This window comes from Pyrgilauda ruficollis, unplaced genomic scaffold (assembly GCF_017590135.1).
Source record: "Pyrgilauda ruficollis isolate IOZ18807 unplaced genomic scaffold, ASM1759013v1 scaffold185, whole genome shotgun sequence".
NCBI lineage: Eukaryota > Metazoa > Chordata > Aves > Passeriformes > Passeridae > Pyrgilauda > Pyrgilauda ruficollis.
Genome location: NW_024517540.1, coordinates 636,807 through 657,385, shown reverse-complemented (window position 1 = coordinate 657,385; position 20,579 = coordinate 636,807). Strand labels below are relative to the sequence as shown.

Genomic DNA, 20,579 nt, shown 5'->3' with positions numbered 1-20,579 from the left:
GTGATGGGGTTTGGGATGGAGGAGCAATTAGGTCCACCTGTACTATAAATATTGTATTCTATTGTAAACAATACACCTGTATTGTTTATAAAAGGAATGGGGTTCTCCATGCTGTGTCCAGCCCCATGCTGTGTCCATCCCCGCGGTGTGTCCATCCCCGTGGTGTGAGTGTCCGAGCATCCCCCACTGGACACCCCCCCCCCGAGCTGCTGCACTGCCGAGGCCGCCTCTGCCGCCTGCAATTATTTCCCAGGGCGACAAATGATTAATTCTGCTCAGGAGCTGTGGCTTTCTGCAAACTCACCCGAGCAATTCCCTGGCAGGCTCCGCGCCGCCCCCCCGGGCAGGGAATGCTCCGTGCCAGGGAAAGTTTCAGCGAGATCTGCTTAAAAAAATCCCTGATGCCAGCTGCTGGGTGCTGCCCTTCTGCCAAGGGGCTTGAGTCTGCAAATGGGGTGTGCCAGCTGCCCACCAGACCCCACTGGTGCCCAGGTCCCCAGCATTCCTGCAGGAAGGAGGATTTTAGGCATTGCAGCCTAAAGACGCATAAATTATCCTGGCCCTGACGCAGATGCCGGTGGGTAAACTGAGGCACGGACCAGACTTGGCTGTGAGTGCTGTGCGGGGAGGTTGGCTCTGGCTGCTCCCACCACCCTTGCGGGGCTGGCAAAGCCCCTGGGCTCCTCCAGCCCTCGGGCGGTGCCTCCACCCACCTCGGCCCCGCAGCAAAAGGGCTTTTACATGACAAAGTCTCTGCTGGCTACCGGGACCCCCGCCCGCGACCCCCTCCCCGTCCAGCTGAAGCTGCCAAACCCCCGGAATAAGCACTCCAAGGGCATTCCCGTGCCATGGCGGTGTCTGGGGAGGGGGCACCCCCATCCTCTGCTCCCCCACTTCTGCTGCATTGGGTTAACACCGTGCGCGGGCTGAGCATCCTCCTCTCGTGCGGGCTTTGCCAGCTGCCAGGAGGGAGGGACGGGGAGGGACGAGGAGCCTGCCAACACCACGGTAGTATCTTTTTTTTTTTTTTTTCCTTCTTAATTAGGGGAAGGAATAAATATAAAAGGAGGAGGGAAAGGGGAAGGGAGAAAAAAAAAAAAAAAAAAAAAAAAAAAAAAAGCAGAGTGGAGGACACGGACACACACACACAGAAGGCTCTTTTCTCGGTGCCTGCACTTATGCCTGGTGCAGCTCCTTCCCAGCCCTGCTGCCAACCTGCTGCCCGCGCTGCCCCGGAGGAGCCGCAGCCCAGCCCCACGCCGGTGCCCCGGGCCAGGGCAGCCCCCGCCGGTGCTGCGGCCACGCACGGAGCCAGGTGAGCTGCGGGAGCGCCGCTGCCCCGGTGCCGGGGGTGCCCCGGTGCCGGGGGTGCCCCGGGCGCTGCGGTGTCCCCGGGATCTGCGCTTTTCATTCCGATCTCGCCTTTCACCCCCGCACGGGCACAAAACGAAACGAGACCTGAGCCGGCGATGCCCGGAGGTTTCCTGGGGTTTTTGCCCGCGGGGGGTACAGGGCACCGTCCTGCCCTGCAGCAGGGGATGCTCGGGGAGCTTTGTCCTTGTCACGGACCCCCCCGAGGGCAGCACCACTCTGCGAGCTTTGCTAAAGGCGCAGCGGGGGCTGGGGGTGGCTCTTGCGAAGTTGGGAGGATAAAGGACTTTGGTGCTGCCCGGCTGCTGCAGCCTGGAGCCCAGCCCGGAGCCCAGCCCGGCCCGCGGCCCCTCCAGCAGCGGGGATCGGAGGTGTTGGGCAGAAAGGGCATTTTCCGGGCACTTTCAGCAGCTGCTCCCTCAGGAACCTCATTTTGGGAGAGGGGCCAGGATCCCGGATGGGGCTGGTGTGTTCTGTTTGCCCTGCAGAGTCTCTGGTCCTTGTCCCAAGGAGGTTGCAGTCAGGGCAGCATTGCAAAGGGAAACTGAGGCACGGAGCAGGACAGGGATCCGGCTCCCCCCACTCCTTCCCCGTCGTGTCGCTGCTCCCCGTGGGGGTGGGCTGGGCTCAGGAGCAAAACTGCGCGGTCCCGGGGGGGGCTGGGGCCGAGCCCAAGATTTGGGATGTTTCTCCCTGTCCTCCCGCAGGCTCTCTCTGCTGGTGTCCCAGCGGGGGAGGCAGGAGGGGCTGGGAGAAAATGTTTCAGGATTTTTACGGCTTTTTACAACCGATCAGCCCCACTGCGAACCCCAGACCCGCCGGGAGTGTCCCGGGGAGAAGGAATTTTCCTGCAGCCCTCTTCCCCTCCCGCAGCCGGAGCATTTCGTGGCAGGACGAAGGGGCTGCCCTTGAGCATCCCTGCCAGGGACCTCTGCTCCTGTCACGCCGACTTCTCCTCTCTCAGCCCAACCCACAACCTGTTGCTCTTCCTTTTGGCCACCCGTGGGGTGGGAGAAACCTCCCTGCGCCCAGCCTGGAGCCTTTTGCAGCTTCTGGGCTCAGGCATGGCAGGGAGAGGCTGAGCAGGAGATTTTAGGGCTGCTTTTCAGGGGATGGCTTTAGACTGGGGAAACTGGGAGATGGGGTGAGGTTGTGCTGGGAGGGGGGAGATGCGAGTTTGGCAGCGGGGCTGGCTCCCAGCTGAGCTGCAGTGCTGAAATCAGGGACCCCCACCTCGTGCCTCAGTTTCCCACCAGAGCCCGGGAAGGCGGGGGTGGGTGTGCAAACCTTTCACGTGTGCGTGTGACACACTTACCCAGGGCTGCACGTGCTGGTGCATCCCTGGCGGCTCCTGCGGGCTCTGCTCGCACCCGGCCCCTCCGTGCGGGGCTGAATCTCCCCAGGGACCCTTCCCGCGCTCTCCCCCTGAAACAAGGAGCCCCTTTCTCCCTGTTCGGGGGGCTGGGGGTCCTGGCAGCTGCAGGGAACCCCCCTCCTCCCCACCTGCTTCCGGCCTTTGAGCTCTGCCAGCTCCGCTGCCAAGAGCCCTCCGAGCGCTCCCCGCGCATCCCGGGGCTGGCATGTGCCTGGCACGGCCCCGCTCCCACCGGAGACCCCTCCGCTGGCCGCGGGGGTGGGGACGGATCCTGGAGGCAGCGCTGCTTTGTGGCTCCGGGGGGACGGACACGGCGCAGCCACGAGCGAGCGGCGGCCGGAGCTGCGGGTCCGTCCCGGTCCCGGTTCCGCTCCCGTTCCCGGGCGGCAGCCGGGGCGGCAGCGGCGGGTCCGGAGCCCTTTGCTGGTGGGGACGGGGCTGGAGCGGGGCCAGGCTGTGCCGGAGGCTGCTGACTCATTCTGCAGCTGAGCATCCCTGGAAAGCCACCGCTCCGCTCCCTCCTCCTCCGGCTCGCTGCGGGCTGGCAGGGCACCTTGGGAGCGGCGTGAGCAACCATCACGTGGAGGGGACAGAAGAAAAGCCCCTCCGGAGATGAAAAGGGACACCCACTCTCAGCAGCTCCTGTGCTGAGCCCTGGAGCAGGTGCTGCAGCTCCAGATCCTGCAGGTGCCACGTACAAGGAGCCAGCTCTGAAAGCAGGGCCGAGCTCAGGGGAGAAAGGAAGAGCAATGCTGTCCCAAAATAGATTTCAGCTCCATTTTCCACCTGGTTTCCCACAGAAATGGAGGTTAGCTGGCCCTGCCACGTGCCTGCCTGTGTGTCTGTCTGATCCCTGAGCTCTGAGGTCTCTGGGACAGTTGAGCCTCACGAGTGGCTGCCATTATAATTATTCAACATTTTTTGGCCTCTCTTCCCTAGTCCTGCTCTCAGCTTTTCCCTCAGAACTTGTGGGTTGAAAGATTTTCCATTTGTGGCAAACAGGAAAAATACCCAGTGCAAAAATCCAACCCCAAACCCCAAACCTGACGTCTGATAGTCTGTGGTCATCACGGGACTCCAGGAGCTGGGGCCATCACCCACGAGCAGGGTGAAACTGCCTTTAACCCTTTCCACACCCCATTCCCAGTGCCAGCACACAGTCAGGGATGGGCGCAGGAGGAGAGCAGCCACTCCAGCTTGCCCAATTCCTGTGGAATTTTATCTCTTGGATTTCCTCCCCGGCACTTCAGGGCTGCTGTCCGCGCCACCACGGCGCCTTGGGGACGGGAAGAAAAGGTGCCAGTGACAAAAGCCTTCCTCGCTTGGCTGCCCAGGGGGTGGCACCAGCCCCCGTGCTGGAGCCTGGCCACGGCTGCCACGCAGGAGGGTTTTGTCCCTCGCTCCAGAACCATGGGGCTGCATTCAAAATATCTGTCTGGAGCACAGAAAGCTCCTGGCTTGGCCCTGGCACCACTGGCCAGCTCCTGGGCAATCCAGCTCTGGCTGCTCCTGCTGGGAAGGGGATGTCTGTGGTCTGCACTGGATGGTCGATGCCCATGGGGTGTGGTGCCAGGGGCTTTTCTTTGGTGTTAGGAGCTGTGCATGCACAGCGTCCTGTGCTGTGGGCTGTACACCCCTGGTATGTGCTGCCAAGGATGTACATGGTGCCAGGGATGTACATCCATGGCTCCAGGGTTGTACATCCATGGCTCCAGGGGCTGTGCATCCATGGTGTGTGCTGCCAGGAATGTGCATCCATGGCTCCAAGGGCTGTGTGCCCCTGGTGTGTGCTGCCAGGGATGTACATCCATGGCTCCAGGGTTGTACATCCATGGTTCCAGGGGCTGTGTGTCCGTGGTGTGTGGTGCCAGAGTTGTATGACCATAATTCCAGGGACTGTACATCCACAGTGTGAGATGCCAAGGTTGTACATCCATGGTTCCAGAGGCTCTGCATCCATGGTATGTGGTGGCAGGGATGTACATCTGTGGTTCCAGAGACTATACATCCATGATGTGAGCTGCCAGGGATGTACATGTGTGGTTCCAGGGATTGTGTATCCATGGTGTGTGGTGCCAGGGCTGTATGACCATGGCTCCAGGGGCTGCCTATTCGTGCTTTGTGGGAAAAAAAAAAAAAAACCATGGTGTGTGGTGCCAGAGATGTACATTCATGGTTCCAGAGGCTGTGCATCCACGGTGTGTGCTGCCAGGGACATACATCCATGGCTCCAGAGACTGTACATCCATGGTGTGTGGTGCCAGAGATGTACATCCATGGTTCCAGGGACTGGGTACTCCTGATGTGTGCTGCCAGGGATGTACATGTTGCCAGGGATGTACATCCACGGCTCCAAGGGCTGTGTACCCACGGTGTGTGGTGCCAGGGCTGTATGACCATGGCTCCAGGGGCTGTACATCCATGGTGTACAACCAGGGTTGTACATCCATTTTTCCAGGGGCTGCACGTCCATGGTGTGTGATGCCAGTGTTGTACATCCATGGTTCCAGGGGCTGCACATCCATAGTGTGTGCTGCCAGGGCTGTATGACCATGGCTCCAGGGGCTGCCCATCCATGGTAGTTGGTGCTGGGGTGTGCATGCACAGTGTGTGGTGTCCAGGGCTGGATTCACACCCTCTCCCCAGAGCAGTGTCCCCTGGGCACACTCTGGGAACCCAGCTTGAGGAGGGACACAGGTGACCAGGGCAGCAGGCCCTGAGATTCCTGGCAGGCTGTGCCTGCAGCCAGCGACTGAACATGGCCTAAGCTGCTCCTGTGGCTGCTGAAATCAATACAGTGCAAAGAGCTCATAAATTACAAATCTGCTCCGAGTCTCAGCTGCTCTGTTCCCAGGCAATGGCACGATGCATCCCTGGCACGGGAGGCTGAGGAGCCCCAAGGAGCCTCTGCAAAGGGGTCAGGGGGTATGGAGCAGTGCACCTGGCAGGGACATTTCCCCACACTCGCAGCATCAGCCTCCTGTCTGGATGGCTGCAAAAGCAGCAAGACTGCAAGGACACCCAGAGCCCCCCATGATGTGCCTGTCACCCCATGTGCTGCTCCCCAGAGAGGGCTGGGTGATGGCAGTGCTGGCCACAGGGCTCCCTTTCAGCACAGGTCCCCAGCCCACCGGTGAGAGCCCTTTGTGCCAGGTAGCCTGGGAGAGGCATGGGACATAATGGTCGCTTTGGGCAGCCTGGCTTTTCCCAGCCTGTGCACGGGGAGCCTCCGGCGTGAGCTGAATGGCAAAGAAGCCGTCCTGCTCCTTCCCTCCCCCTCTGCCCCGGGCTTTGTGTGCTCCGGGCTGTCCCCCCCTGCTCGCTGACCTCAGCTCCCTCCACGAGCCACCCCTGGCCGGGCACACGTGCACGAGCGCACGCACACGCATGTGCACACCTGCAGCGTGCAGCAGCATGAGCACACCCGTGGGCCCTGCCTGCTCCCTGACCTCCCTCAGCACCTCCTTCCTGACCAAACACCCGCTGAGGTTTCTCACGGTGGCACCACGGGCACACAGCCCTGGCGCTGGCATGGCCTCCCTGCCTGCTGCAGCCAGCGCTTGGGCTGGGACCATCTGTGCTGTCCAGGCCAGGCTGGACTCTGCTGTCCCCAGGGGACCCAGCTCCTGGGGAAGGTCAGAGGGGCTGGATGGCACCCAGTGGCTCCCAGCCAATGCTCCTGGTTGCTCATGTTGTCTTTTATCTCTTGTGAGCCGTGGCACCTTCCCTTCCCTTCCCTTCCCTTCCCTTCCCTTCCCTTCCACCACATCCATCACCCCACGGGTCTGGGGGATCTCCCCAGCCACTTCCCCTCCTGCAGGGATGGGAGATTTTTGGTGTTTTTATGGATTCTGGACACAGCTGGTGGTTTTTCTTCCCCCTTGCAGGGCAGAGCATGGCCCCAGCCCTCCCGCTGCTGCTGCTGCTCTGGCTGTTTGTCCCCACAGTGCTCTCAGAGGTGTTTGGCCCTGGAGATGGCACAGGTAACTCGGCACCATGTGTGCCCCATCGGTGCCCTGCAGCAGGGGTCTGGGGGGCCCCTCACACCAACCCTGCTCACAGCTCCTCTCTTCTCCCACCCAGAGGACCCCAAGGCTCTGCAGGTGTCCATCCCTCGGCACCCAGCCCTCGAGGCCGTGCTGGCAGGCGACATCACCATCCCCTGCCTCATCACCTACCTTGGCCCCCAGCCCACCGCCGGCACGGGCGGCCGCCGCGCCGTCCTGGGGACACCCCGGGTCAAGTGGACCTTCATCTCTGAGGGCAGGGAGGTGGAGATCCTGGTAGCTCGCGGGGACAGGGTGAAGGTGAGCGAGGACTATCGGCTGCGCGCCTCCCTGCCCATCTTCCACCAGCGCTACACCAACGCCTCCCTGCTGCTCACCGAGCTGCGCCCCAACGACTCGGGCATCTACCGCTGCGACGTGCAGCACGGCATCGAGGACGGCCATGACATCCTCCACGTCAAAGTCAAAGGTGCTTCAGGGTGGGGAGAAGTGGGATTTGGGGCAGCTCGGGGCCCTCTCCTGGCTCAGGAAATGCTCCCCTGGGTATTGTAGCAGGACAAACCCCAGCAGGGGAATAACATGGAATGACTCGAGTGATTTCAGGAGGCTAAACAATCTTTTTATTAAGCAATTGTTTATTAACTAATTGCTTTATATGCTATTAGTTTATTAAATAATTGCTTTATTAAGCAATTAGATTATTAAATAATTGCTTTATAAGCTATTATAACTACATTGTACTGTACTATACTAATACTAAAGAAAAACCCATGACGCTTTTCTGACAGTCACAACACAGCTTTGACTTAATTGGTCAATCAATCAAAAGAGCCATCACCAGAGTCCAATTAACAATTCCCTTCTGGTAGACAATCCCCATAACACATTCCGCGTGTGCCAAACAACAGGAGCAGCAAATAGAGATAAGAATTGTTTTCATTCCCTTCTCTGAGCTTTCTCTGAGAAATCCCGGGAATGTTGTGCCTGCTGCTCTCTGTGCAGAGAGCTGCAGCTGCACCCTGGCTGCATTTGGGGGGGCTGCTGCGAAGCCCCTTGCCCACGGCCGTGTCTGCCCGCAGGGGTGGTGTTCCACTACCGGGAGGGCTCCATGCGCTACGCCTACACCTTTGCCGAGGCGCAGGAAGCCTGTGCCAGGATCGGTGCCAGCATCGCCACCCCCGAGCAGCTCTACGCCGCCTACCTGGGGGGCTACGAGCAGTGCGACGCCGGCTGGATCGCCGACCAGACCGTCAGGTGGGCACTGCAGCTGCCCAGGTGTTGTGCCCGGGGCCTCGCCCGCTCCTTCCCCAGCGAGTCACCAGCTCCCCTGTGCTTTCCTGCCCCAGGTACCCCATCCAGACCCCCCGTGAGGCCTGTTACGGAGACATGAACGGCTTCCCCGGGGTGAGGAACTATGGAGTGGTGGACCCGGAGGACATGTATGATGTGTACTGCTACGCTGAGGACCTCCCAGGTGCCCGTGGTGCCACCTCTTGCCCTCCTCTGCTTTTGCTCCCACACTAACTTGCCCCGTAACCCGTTGTAAACCCAAGTGAAAAAGCTGCAGGCGCTGTCTCTCGGGTGTGGGGACCTGCTGTGCCGCTTCCTAAAGCATTCCTGGCTCCCTTTGGTGGGGTGTGGGGCACAGTCCCTGGCAGCAGGCGGTGCCCAGGCTGGGCTGTGCCCACAATGATCTGCCCCAGACCAGCAGCACGCTGTGTTGGGTGCTTTGGGGTTTGGTTGTGCATGTGCCATGCTTTGCATGAGGCGCAGGGCTGCAGATCCTGCCTGGCTGTGTGTACCTGGGGGTGGCTGGTCCCTCCTTTGGGGCTCCCCACTGATGGTGGCAGCTGCTGTGGGGTCAGTTGGTGGTGCCAGGCCGGTGGCAGGGGTGGGGGACAGGGAGGCAGGTGCACCTGGGGGGTTGGTACCCTGGGGCAGTGGTCCCCAGCCCTCCTGAGTGTGAAGCCTCACCCACCCCTCGCTGGGCTTGCAGGTCTCCTCAGAAATGTCCCACACGTGGATTGCTCAGTGCAGGGCCTGGACCTGCTCCTCTGCAGTCCCGTTCAGGGGCGCTTCAAAGTCTCAGCTCTGTTTGCAAGGGCAGGAATCATTCCCATGTGGCGTGAGAGCTCCAGCCGTGCCTGCACTGTGGCTTTCTGTGCATGGGGATGCAGACAGGGAAGCAAGGAAGAAGGCAAGCCAGGAAGCAGCAGGCAGGGATACAGGCAGGGAGGCAGGCAGGGGAGCAGGCAGGGATGCAGGGAAGAAGGCAGGCAGGGAGGCACTCAGGAAGCAGCGAAGCACTCAGGAAGGCAGGGAAGCAGGCAGGGATGGAGGAAAGAAGTCAGGGAAGCAGGTAGGGAAGCACTCAGGAAGGCAGGGAACACTCAGGAAGGCAGGAAGCAGACAGGGAAGCAGACAGGGATGCAGGAATGCAGGCAGGGAAGCACTCAGGAAGGCAGGGATGCAGACAGGGAAGCAGACAGGGATGTAGGAATGCAGGCAGGGAAGCACTCAGGAAGGCAGGAAGCAGTCAGGAAGGCAGCCCCTCTCCAGCCCCCGGTGTGCCTCCACACACCGCAGTCTCCATCCCCACACCGCTCCTGGGCTCATGCAGAGAGTGGAGGAGGTGAGGGGGCTCCAGCCGCCCTTGCCCCCCTCCCCATCTCTGACTTCCTTCTCCTTCCTCTCAGGGGAGATCTTTTTGGAGACGGCCCCGGACAGGTTCACGCTGGAGGAGGCGGCGCAGCGCTGCCGGGCGCTGGGCGCGGAGCTGGCGAGCCCGGGGCAGCTGTACGCAGCCTGGAACGCGGGGCTGGACGCCTGCAGCCCCGGCTGGCTGGCCGACGGCAGCGTCCGCTACCCCATCGTCACCCCCCGGGAGCGCTGCGGCGGGGCTCTGCCCGGCGTCAAAACCATCTTCCTCTTCCGCAACCAGACGGGATTCCCCGATGCCCAGAGCAGATACGATGCCTACTGCTTCCGAGGTAAAGAGGGGCACCCCCGGGCCGCGATGCTGCCAAGCAGGGACGGGTGGGAGGCCTCGGGAAGCCCCCGGGGGGGTGCGTGTCCCCGGGGGTGCTGCAGGGCTGGGGGTGCGCTGGGATCCCTGGGTGCTCTCGGTGCCGGTGCTGCGCTGTCGGGGCAGGGCAGGGGTGTTTGGTACAACCTGCTGGGCTAGGACAGGGGTGCCTTGCATGCCGATAGACCTGAGAGGGGAGGCATAACCTGCATGGTGCTGACGCTGCGTGCTGACACCTCGATGCTCTGCATGATCCTGACACTGCATGCTGACACCTCTCAGTACAGCAGGGAGGCTCTGAGGGTCCCAGCAGTGCATGCTGACTCAACACTCCCAGCTGTGCATGCTCTCAATAATGCAGGGATGCTCTGCAGGGTCCCAGCAGTGCATGCTGACAGCTCTCAATAATGCAGGGATGCTCTGCAGGGTCCCAGCAGTGCATGCTGACAGCTCTCAATAATGCAGGGATGCTCTGCATGGCTCCAGCAGTGCATGCTGACACGCTGTGGCAGAGCAGGGTGGCCCTGCATGTCCTCAGTCCCTGGTGCCAGTTTACTGTGACAGAACAGGGCTGTCCTGCGTGGCACCGTCGCTTTGCATGGGCTCCGTGGGCACGGCTCCAGGAGGGTTCATCCCCCTGGGCTGCAGGCCTGGGGACACTCCTGGGTCCCTGGGGCTGTGGGGCACAGCCTGCCAGGCTGGTTTGGGGCGGTGGTGGGCAGGAAGGAGACCTGTGTGGAGCAGCAAAGTGCTGCCTGTGAGTGGTGAGGCAGGACAGAGGCTGGCAGGGATAACAGGCACAGAAGGAAGCAGAGCTGTCCTCCACCACTCCTGCCTGACCCCACATCTCTGTGTGTCTGCTCAGGGCCATGGGGGCTCACAGCATGGGGATGCTGAGCATCTCTGGGCCTCAGTTTCCCCATCTCTCAGCAGGGAAAGCCTGGGTTAGGCAGGATGGACCCGTGCCGTGATTCCACAACCCCTGTAACCCACTAACCCCCCATGCATGCCTGCCCTCCCCGGGGTGGGGATGGGGTGTAGAGGAGGATCCCCACAGGGAGGGGAATGCAGGGTTTAGGATCTGGCCCCACCACGTGCTGCTGAGCCCCACAGCTCCTGCTGAGGCTGTTGGCTCTGCCTGGCAGGGCCTGATCCTCCCCATGCTGACCACACCTAGAAGGGGAAGGGGAGGCTGAGGAAAGCTGGGTTCCTACCGGGGTGCCAAGGCTCCAGGCCTGCTGTGGGGTGAGCTCATCTCTGAGTGCTGCGGAGCCAGGACAGGGCAGTAATATCCCACTTTCTTTCTGCCCACAGAAGTGACAAACTCTTTCCCTGAGGCTGCAGGAAAATACCAAGGCCAAGAGCCCGAGGAGAATCTCCTCCAGGAGATTGTCACAGTGGCAGAAAAGCTGGAGGAGCTGCAGCTGCCCCGAGCGCACGTGGAGCTCGAGTCGCGAGGGGCGATTTACGCCGTCCCTTTCTTTGAGGACCCTGACCTGGGCAAGCCGAGCCAGTCCCCTGAAGACACCCTGGGGCCAGGGGCCCGGCACCCCCCCCTAGTTACCTCCGTGTCCTCAGGTCACCCCACCCCTGCCTCCCCTTCCCCCACAGCCCTGGCCAGCCCCGAGGCAGGTGTCCCGTTGGAGCCGGGGAGCCCATCCCCTGCAGAGGAGGATGGGGGACAGTGGGGGACTGTCCCTTGCTGGAATGTCCAGCAGCTGCTGTGCTGGTGCCAGGGCTGGGGCACACAGAGCAGCCACAGAAGGGAGGCACGAGGAGAGGGCAGAGGCACCTGAGGGTGCCTGGGTCAGCCCAGCTGTCGCCATCCTTCCCGTATGGATGGGGCACCATGTCTTGATGTAGGGCTGTGCAGGGCCAAAGGGACATCTGCGTGTCCCAGCATGCAGGGCCTGTGCTGGAGCAGGCTTCAGCAGCACCAGGAGCTGGAGAAGGGAGCTGGCAGCTGCAGGGACACGAGGTGCAGTGGCGAGGGGCTGAGCATGGCTCTCAGCGCTCGGGCCAGAGCTCAGTCAGCCGCGCCGGTGCGGAGGGGACAGTGGCACACGGGCTCGGGACAGTGGCACACGGGCTCGGGGCCGCTCCCATCTCCCCGCACGCCTCGGTGCGAGCAGGATGGGCACTGCTGGCAGGTGCCCTGCGGTCTGGCTGGCTCCCCGCGCCGGCCGCTCACTGCCTTTCTGCTTGCCCTTTGCAGAGGAGGAGCAGGGAGCAGCGCCGGGCGGGGGCCCTGGCAGCGCATCGGCGGAGAGCCCGGGCGGAGGGCGACACCCGGGCCAGCCCACGGAGCCAGAGGGACCCACCGGTGCCCCAGCAGGTGACACGGAGCCTCCCGAGGGCTTTCCTCGTCCGCCCAGCCCCGCCGCCCCCGCAGAGCGCCCGGACCGTCCGCGGGACGCCTTGGGGCGGCCGGCCCACCCTGCCAGCCCTGGGCCACCCGGGCACAGAATGACATCGCCAACCGGTGCCGCTTCTGCCACCTCGACAGAGAGCCGAGAAGCCGCTGGAAGCCCCCGCCGCGGGCACAAGTCCGGCGGGGCGAGCACCCCCTTTTCTGCCGCGGAGGACGCCGAGCTCTCCGGAGACGTGGTGGAAAGCCCTGGGGCATCCCCGCTGCCTGCCGCGCCCTCGCAGCCGCAGGAGGAGGGAGAGGAGCAGTCGGGAGCCGTGTGGATCCCCTCGCCCGCGGCCCCGGGGGAGCGGAGCACTGTCCCCGCAGTGACACCGTGGCACGCAGAGCTGCCCGGCAGCAGCAGCGCACCGGCCCCGGCAGGAGAGGAGGCTGCACCGCCGCCGCCGGGCACAGACCGAGGGATGCCTGCTGCGGCTTCCGAGGAAGAGGAGGAGGAGGAGGAAGAGCGACCTGCTCCCTCCGTTGCCACCGTGGAGGGTTTCCTTGCAGCCGTTCCGGGAGAAGCAGGTGGGACCCGCAGGGATGGCCTCAGCTCTCCCCGTCCTGACACCTCTGGGGTGGTGCTGCCGGGGACCCCGCTGGGGGAGCCAGCCCCCAGCACGGCCGTGCCCCTGCCCGCCCTGCCCACCGAGCGGGCCAGCGTCGGGGCGGGCGCCTGCTCGGCCCGGGGTCCCTGCCGTGCCACCCTTGCCCTCGGGGCAGCCGTCCTGGCCGCTCTGTGGCACTAGAGATAGCCAACACCTTTCCTTCACGCTGTGCTTCCCTCTGTCTGTCTGTCCGTGTCTCCTCTCTCTCTCTCTCTCTCCTCCTCAGCTGGGTAAGGGAAGGTTACAGGTCTGGAGAAGCACATATTTGTCAAACAAATTGGTCTGATTTCTGCATGCACTTAAATCTCTTCTACTTCTGTGAAGTGTTTTAATGACTGTTTCCATGAAAAAGCCCGATAAGCAAGAGGCGGCCCCAGTCCCTGCTCTGACTAACCGTGGTACTAATAAAGGGAATTAAAAGCTTTGTAGAACAAGCATCTCGGCGAGCTCTTCCCTTCGTTCTTGCGCCTGCTCCCCTGCGCCTCTCCCACTGACGAACTAATCCCCGCCCCCGGCCCTGCCAGCCCCCGGGAACGGGGTGGAAGGGACCCCTGGGGGGTCTGCCAGGGCTGGAGCTGCTTTGCACCCTCCATGTGGCCCCCCAGGACTGACCCTGCACTGCCCTGGGAGGAGGGGAGAGGGCTGGACGCTGCATGGCACGAGCAGGGGGACACGTGGGGGACACTGATGGGTCACAGAGTGCAGAACCCCACCAAGGCCACCCTGCCCTGTGCAGCTCTCAGTGGCCAGGCACCCTAAAATCACTGCAGAACCCCTGGACCACATCCCCCAGCCCCCCACCACGGGGGCTGAGAGGGGTGAGCAGAGGGAACACGAGCTGCTGTGGGTGGGTGTCACCCCCCAGCCCCACTCTGCCCCCCCGGGGTGATCCCAGCTCTGGTGCCCGTCCTGCTGCCAATCCCCTGCCACCTCTGCCCCATCCCGCTCCCGCAAGGGAATCTGCAGCAGAGGGCACCGTGTGGGGTCCCTGCCCCCCAGCCTGGCAGTGCCCAGCCCCATGGCATGAAGGAGGCTCTGTGGAGGGTGGCCAGACCCCGTGGAGTGGCTGCCTCTGCCTTGGCAAGGAGAGGTGCCCAGGAAGAGCCAGCCATGTGACATTAGGGCCCTGGATTACTCATCCTGTTCCCTGCCTTGCTCTGCCGGGCATGAGCTGCACAGCCCGAGGGAGCCACCAGCACCTCGTGGGGAGGTGACACTGCCTGGAGAGGGGCGAGGGTGGCAGCATCACTCTTGTCACATCTCCACGAGCTGAGCACCATAAAATGGGGCATGATTAAGCTGGAGTGGGTCAAGGACTTCGAGTCTGCTGGCAGCAGCTCTTCATCACGCTCTGAGCTGGGCTGGGAGCACACGCTGTGCTCCGGGTGCACTAATGACCGTAACGGGCTCGTGGGCAAGTGCTGGCTGAGTTATCAGCCTTGGCCAGGCTGAAGGTGACACCAGAGGGACAGGCCTGCAGTCACCTTGCTGCCAGGCCAAGGACACGTGGCTGGGATGTGCCAACAGCTTTATGGTCTGCGTGCTTCCCTCCCAAAACACTGCAGGGAAAAGCAGGAGCTGGCCTGGGCAGAGGGAGCGGGCCAGGGGCTGGTGTGGCAATGAGCCCAGGGAAGGGGAGATAAGAGCATCCAGCTCTCATCTCTGTGCTCCAGGGGAGGCCAAAACCCAGGTCTGGCCAGCTCTGGGCTGGGGCTGCTGAGCTGGTCACACCCAGGGGTGGAAGGGCGGTGTGGGATTGCTCCAGGCATGTCCTGCTGCACCTGAGACCTTCCCCTGCCCCAGAGCTGGTGGCCCCAGGAGGCTGCTTGCTGTGGGACACTGCAGGGATGAGGCTGTTGAGCTGTTGAGTCAGGGATGGAAGGAAAGACTCCAGTCTTCAGGTGGATCAGAAGGCTGTGTTTGATGAAAGTAGCGGGTCTTTTATAATGTGACTCGCTAAGGTGATTGGTCTCAAATTAGAAATATCTCACATTATTGGTGAGCTCAAATTTAGAAACACCTAACTGGTCTCAAACCAGAAACATCTCACGCTGTTGGTGACTATGAATAGCACACTGTGGAGAACCATAACTATAAACAATGCTTACAGAAAGAGAGATAATAATTGCTTGAGTTCTTTCCTCTAAGATTCCCAGGCTCAGCCTGGGAGAAATTATCTCTGTTCTTTCTTGGACTGAACTGAGAATCCCCACGAGGCTGTGGCGCTGCTGGGCACTGAGGAGCTGCTGTGCCTTGCAGGTGGCTGTGTCCCCAACCCCTGCCTGAACGGAGGGACCTGCGTGGAGGACGGCGCCCAGCTCACCTGCCTGTGCCTGCCTGGCTACGGAGGCAGCAGCTGTGAGAGACGTGAGTGCCCTGGGGCCAGCCTGGCCACGCTCTGCTCTGCCTCAGCTGCTGAGACACAAACGAGGGGCAATCGGAGCCTGGGGTGAGCTGGGCTCCGTGCTGACCCTCTCCTCTCTCCCCTGCTGGGCTCAGCCCTGCGGAGGTGCAGCCCCGGCTGGGACAGTTTCCAGGGCGCCTGCTACAGGCACTTCTCCACCCGGAGGAGCTGGGAGGATGCAGAGAGCCAGTGCAGGCACTACGGGGGGCACCTGGCCACCATCCTGACCCCCGAGGAGCAGGACTTCATCAATGGTATGTGACAGTGCTGCACCCCTCCCTCCCTCCCTCCCTCCCTCCCTCTGTGCCCTTCAGGGACCTGCGGTGCTGGGCTGTGGGTTTGAAACAAGGCAGAGCTCAGCCCTGCAGGGCTGAATGGACACATGGACAGGTGAGAACATGGATGGTACATGCAGAGCCATGGGAACAGAGAGGTTCAGCCCTTGAGGGGCTGGAGAGTGTCCAGAGAAGGGAACAGAGTGGGAAAGGGACACCAGGAGCAGCTGAGGGAGCTCGAGGGGCTCAGCCTGGAGAAAAGGAGGCTCAGAGGGACCTTCTCACTTTCTACACTTCCCGGACAGGAGGGTGCAGTCACTTGGGGGTTGGACTCTGGAGAGTGTCCAGAGAAGGGAACAGAGTGGGGAAGGGGCTCTGAAGCACCTGAGGGAGCTCGGGGGGCTCAGCTTGGAGAAAAGGAGGCTCAGGAGGGACCTTCTCACTTTTTACAGCTCCCTAAAAGGAGGGTGGAGTCACAGGGGTCGGGCTCTGCTCCCAGGGAGAAAGGAACAGGACCAGAAGAAGCTGCACCGGGGGAGGGTTAGGTTGGATATTGGGAAAATTCCTCCATGGAGAGGGAGGAGGGACTGCCCAGAGGAGTCCCCATAGCTGAAGGGATTTCAGAGCTGTGGATGTGGCTCTTGGGGACAGTGGTGGCCCTGGCTGTGGGGGATGGTTGGACTCAATGACCTTGCAGGTCTTTTCCAACAAAATCTTTCCAACAATCCCAGTGATGGGTGGGCAGACCAGCAGAGGGGTGGGTGTGTGCACATAAATCTGAAGGCAAAGCCACAACCTGCCTGAATTCAGCCTTGGAGGGATGGGGAAGGCAGAGGGAGGCAGAGCAGGGGACAAGTGCCATGGGAAGGGGACAGAGGGCAAAGAGGTCTGAAGGAACACGAGGGTGGAGGAGGAAGAGGCAGGAGAGACCTCCCAGGAAGCTGCAGGGACACCAAGGGACAGGCAGGGACTGGCTGGACCAGAAAAGGGACTGGTAGAGCCAGGTGGGGATTGGCAGGGCAAGGTGGGGACCTGCAGGGACAGGCAGGGACAGGTGGGGACAGGTGGGGACCTGCAGGGCCAGTTGAGGACTGGCAGGGTCAGGTAGGGACCTGCAGGGACAGGTGGGGACCTGCAGGGCCAGTTGAGGACTGGCAGGGTCAGGTAGGGACCTGCAGGGACAGGTGGGGACAGGTGGGGACCAGGAGGGACAGGCGGGGACCTGCAGGGCCAGTTGAGGACTGGCAGGGACAGATAGGGACCTGCAGGGACAGGCGGGGACTGGCATAGCCAGATGAGGACCGGCGGGGCAAGGTGGGGACCAGAGGGGCCAGGTAGAGACTGGCAGGGCAAGGTGGGGACAGGCGGGGACCGGCAGAGCCAGGTGGGAACAGGCGAGGACAGGCAGGGACAGGAGGGGACAGGCGGGTCCCGAGGCTCTGCCGCCCTCTCCCGGCCGGCCCTGTCTCGCCTCCCCGGGGGTGAGGGGTGAAGGGGTTCCCCGATGTCCCTTTCGGGTGTCCCCAAACCTCCCAGCACCTTCCCGCTGCAGGGCGAGGGTCACCCTCACCTCCCACTGCCCCCCAGGTCCCAAATCTCCCTGAACTCAGCCTCCAGCAGCCGCTCAGCTCCCCCTGGCAGGTGGCAGCTGGCTGTGTCCCTGTCCCCAACCCACCCCGTGTCCCCCAGACCAGTACAGGGAGTACCAGTGGATCGGCCTGAACGACCGCACCATCGAGGGGGATTTCCAGTGGTCTGACGGGAGCCCCTTGGTAAGTGGTGTGCCAACCCCTGTGTGCCCTCACAGCGGGGCACCAGCCCGCCTGGCACCTCATCATCCTCGGGTTTCAGCCCCGGGGCCGGGCTTTGAGGCTCCCGAACTGCATCCGCTGGCCTCACCTGGCTGAGCATCCCCAGGGGAGCCGGAGCCGGGGTTTGGGGTCCCTCCAAGGGCCACGGAGGTGGCCCTGATGGGGCTGGCACGGCCGGGAGGCTGCCGGTGCGGGGGGTGTGCTGGATGCCCCTTGCACCCCGTGCCGCCTGTGCCCGCAGCTCTACGAGAACTGGCACCCCGGGCAGCCCGACAGCTACTTCCTCTCGGGGGAGAACTGCGTGGTCATCGTGTGGCACGATGGGGGCCAGTGGAGCGACGTGCCCTGCAACTACCACCTCTCCTACACCTGCAAGATGGGGCTGGGTAAGCTGTGCCACCCCAAAGAGGGGCATCGCCACGGCTGGGAAACGAGTCCTGCCCGCGGCACCCTCAGTCTGTCGGGGCTGGGGGGGTTTGCTGCAATGTACCGACCCCCCCTGCAGTGCAGTGCGGGCCCCCCCCCGCCCTCAGCAACGCCCTCGCCTTTGGCAAAGCGAAGCAGCGCTACGAGATCGGCTCCACCGCCCGCTATCGCTGCCGGCCCGGCCTCGCCCCGCGCCGCTCGCCCGTCATCCGCTGCCGGGAGGATGGCACATGGGAGCCACCCCAGCTGGCCTGCCGTCCTGGTGAGTGGCCGGCTCCCCCAGACCCCCCCAGGACCCCTCCGTGGAGCTTTGCCTTCACCTGGCGCTTCTCGTGTCCCCCCAGGTCTGGCTCAGCCCCCCGAGGAGTGAGGGAGCGCCTGGGCTGGCAGGCAGCACCGCCCCAAGCCCCGCGCTGGTGTGGATGGGGACGGCACTGGGACCTCGGTGTGCGGAGTGAAACCTCGCTGTTGGGTGTCTGCCCCCTTGTGTGTTTGATATCTGTACAAAGAAATCCTAAAAAATTAAAGAGCCCCTTGAAAGGAGCCTCAAAATGCAGCAGAACGGGAGTTTTGTCCCCAGAGTCACAGCAGAGCTGAAATCCAGGGGGACACCACGGGAAGGGGATGGCACTGAGGTGCCAGCATCACCCCCAGACACCTTCTCCCACCCTGCTGGGGGTTGACATGGGGACATCCAGGCTCTGCTGCAGCTCAGCACCCATCCAGGGGTGTGGGGGGGATTCTGCACTTCCCTGGGAAGCAGAAGCTGCTGCAGCAGGCTTGGAGTGGGTACGTGCTGCCCAGACCCCCTCTCTGTGCTTCTGTGGGTATTAAAACCAAGAAACAGATGGCACAGAGTGGTGACCTGGTTATTTGGGGGGGCTTGGCACAGGGGTGGCACTGACAGGGCTGCACAGCCCCAAAGGGTCGAGGGTGGCAGCAGTGGAGAGCCTGGGCACAGAGACACCCCAGGAGCCTCAGACACAGGGAGAAACCACCCAAAAGTGTCCCCACATCCCAGAGACACCCCAGGAGCCTCAGAAACAGAGACACCACCCAAAGTGCCCTCACATCCCAGCAGCACTGGGCACAGAGACACCCACACCCCAGGAACCTCAGAAACAGGGGGGAAACACCCCAAAGTGTCCCCACATCCCAGAAACATCCCCAGGAGCCACAGAAACAGGGGGAAACAGGGAGAAACCACCCAAAAGTGCCCCCTCATCCCAGCAAAGCTGGGCACAGAGACACCCCAGAAGCGTCAGAAATGGAGACACCACCCAGAGTGCCCCCAGATCCCAGCAGAGCTGGGTACCACTCAGGGCTTGGCATGGGACACTGCTCCCAGCAAATAGGTGGCACCGGGAGAGCACATCCCCGGTGCCAGGGCAGCTCCCCGTGCTGCTATTCCCCCTGCACTGTGGTGACCCACAGCTTTTTATCACTGTCCTGGGCTGTGCTGAGCAGCAACACCCACCAAACCCTGGAGTGGAGCGGCCAGAGCACAGATAACCCCTGGAGAGGGCGCTGGGGATGGAAAATCCCTGTCAAATTCCCCTCCTGGAGAGTGCCAGGAAGGAGCCAGGCAAGCCCCCCGTGTGTCTTTGCCAGAGAGTTCTGCTGTTGCTTTATTAATTGAGAAGGCAACACGCAATTAGTGCCACTCGTTAGTGCCCAGCCCAAGCCCAGCCCTTGTACCCAGGCAGAGCCCCCCAGGCAGAGCCCCCATGGATATGGGGAGCAAGGATGGAGCCAGGGATTCACCAGGGTGGGCAATGGGCAGCCTGGGCTGGCTGCGGGGGGCTGCATTAGACCCCCCTTCCTGGTCCAGCAGCGGGTCTGCTCCTCCAGTGCATCCCAAACACCCACAAGGTGTCCCAAACACCCACAAGATGCCACCAACACCCCATGAGGAGTCCCAAACACCCCACAATGCGTCCCAAACACCCCACATGTCCCAAACGCCCCACAAGGAGTCCCAAACACCCCACGAGATGTCCTAAACACCCCACAAGGTGTCCAAACACCCCATGAGGAGTCCCAAACACTGCACAACACATCCCAAACACCCCATGAGGAAGCAAGGATGGAGCCAGGGATTCACCAGGGTGGGCAATGGGCAGCCTGGGCTGGCTGCGGGGGGCTGCATTAGACCCCCCTTCCTGGTCCAGCAGCGGGTCTGCTCCTCCAGTGCATCCCAAACACCCACAAGGTGTCCCAAACACCCCACGAGATGTCCTAAACACCCCACAAGGTGTCCAAACACCCCATGAGGAGTCCCACACACTGCACAACACGTCCCAAACACCCCACAAAGAGTGCCAAACACCCCACAATGTGTCCCAAACAGTCCACAAGATGCCCCAAACACCCCATAAGGCATCCCATACCCCCCACGAGATGTCCCAAACACCCCACATGTTCCAAACACCCCACCCCACGAGGTGTCCTGAACACCTCACAAGATGCCCCAAACACCCCATGAGGAGTCCCAAACACCCCACAATGCATCCCAAACACCCCGCATGTCCCAAACACCCCACAAGCCTCATGGGGTGGGACACGGGCACCCTCTCCATCAGGGGATGCACCAAGAACCCACACCCAGCTCTACCAGAGGACGCACAAACCACCCAAAACTGCTGGGAGACCACCCACCCCTCCTCCCCTGCCCCCAGCTCTCTGCCCAGGTGATGAGGATTGATGTCCCACTGCTGTCCCCTCTGCCCAGCCCCGTGTCCTCACTTCCCCATGAAGTCCCCACAAGATGTCCCAAACGCCCCAGAAGGAATCCCAAACACCCCCAAGGTGTCCCAAACACCCCACAAAGAATCCCAAACATCCCAGAAGGAGTCCCAAACACCCCA

The 20,579-nt window shown here is 62.3% G+C and overlaps 1 protein-coding gene across 4 annotated transcripts; it reads left to right on the top strand.

Annotated features, from left to right (window-relative positions):
* The first annotated feature begins 1,163 nt into the window (after nt 1–1,163).
* On the top strand, nt 1,164–18,560 carry BCAN (brevican). Of its 4 annotated transcripts, XM_041464976.1 has the most exons (15): nt 1,164–1,315; nt 6,634–6,729; nt 6,830–7,222; nt 7,833–8,007; nt 8,100–8,227; nt 9,450–9,743; nt 11,093–11,356; nt 11,994–12,113; nt 12,285–12,716; nt 15,056–15,163; nt 15,296–15,454; nt 17,165–17,247; nt 17,528–17,672; nt 17,792–17,974; nt 18,057–18,560. In XM_041464976.1, exons 2-15 carry the CDS (start codon nt 6,642–6,644, stop codon nt 18,080–18,082), a joined length of 2,598 nt encoding a protein of 865 aa, XP_041320910.1. In that variant the 5' UTR covers nt 1,164–1,315; nt 6,634–6,641; the 3' UTR covers nt 18,083–18,560. The 4 variants fall into 4 exon arrangements, with proteins under 4 accessions (XP_041320910.1, XP_041320908.1, XP_041320909.1 ...); XM_041464974.1 differs by having other exon boundaries at nt 17,528–17,974; XM_041464975.1 differs by having other exon boundaries at nt 11,994–12,716.
* The last annotated feature ends 2,019 nt before the right edge of the window (nt 18,561–20,579 follow it).

What these genes read in the sequence shown, in the direction of transcription:
- BCAN (XM_041464973.1), top strand. Translation starts at nt 6,642, where the DNA reads ATGGCCCCAGCCCTCCCGCTGCTGCTGCTGCTCTGGCTGTTTGTCCCC. An exon ending in AGGCAGCAGCTGTGAGAGAC is followed by an intron (nt 15,164 to 15,295) that starts GTGAGTGCCCTG and finishes TGCTGGGCTCAG; the next exon opens with CCCTGCGGAGGTGCAGCCCC. An exon ending in GGAGCAGGACTTCATCAATG is followed by an intron (nt 15,455 to 17,164) that starts GTATGTGACAGT and finishes CGTGTCCCCCAG; the next exon opens with ACCAGTACAGGGAGTACCAG.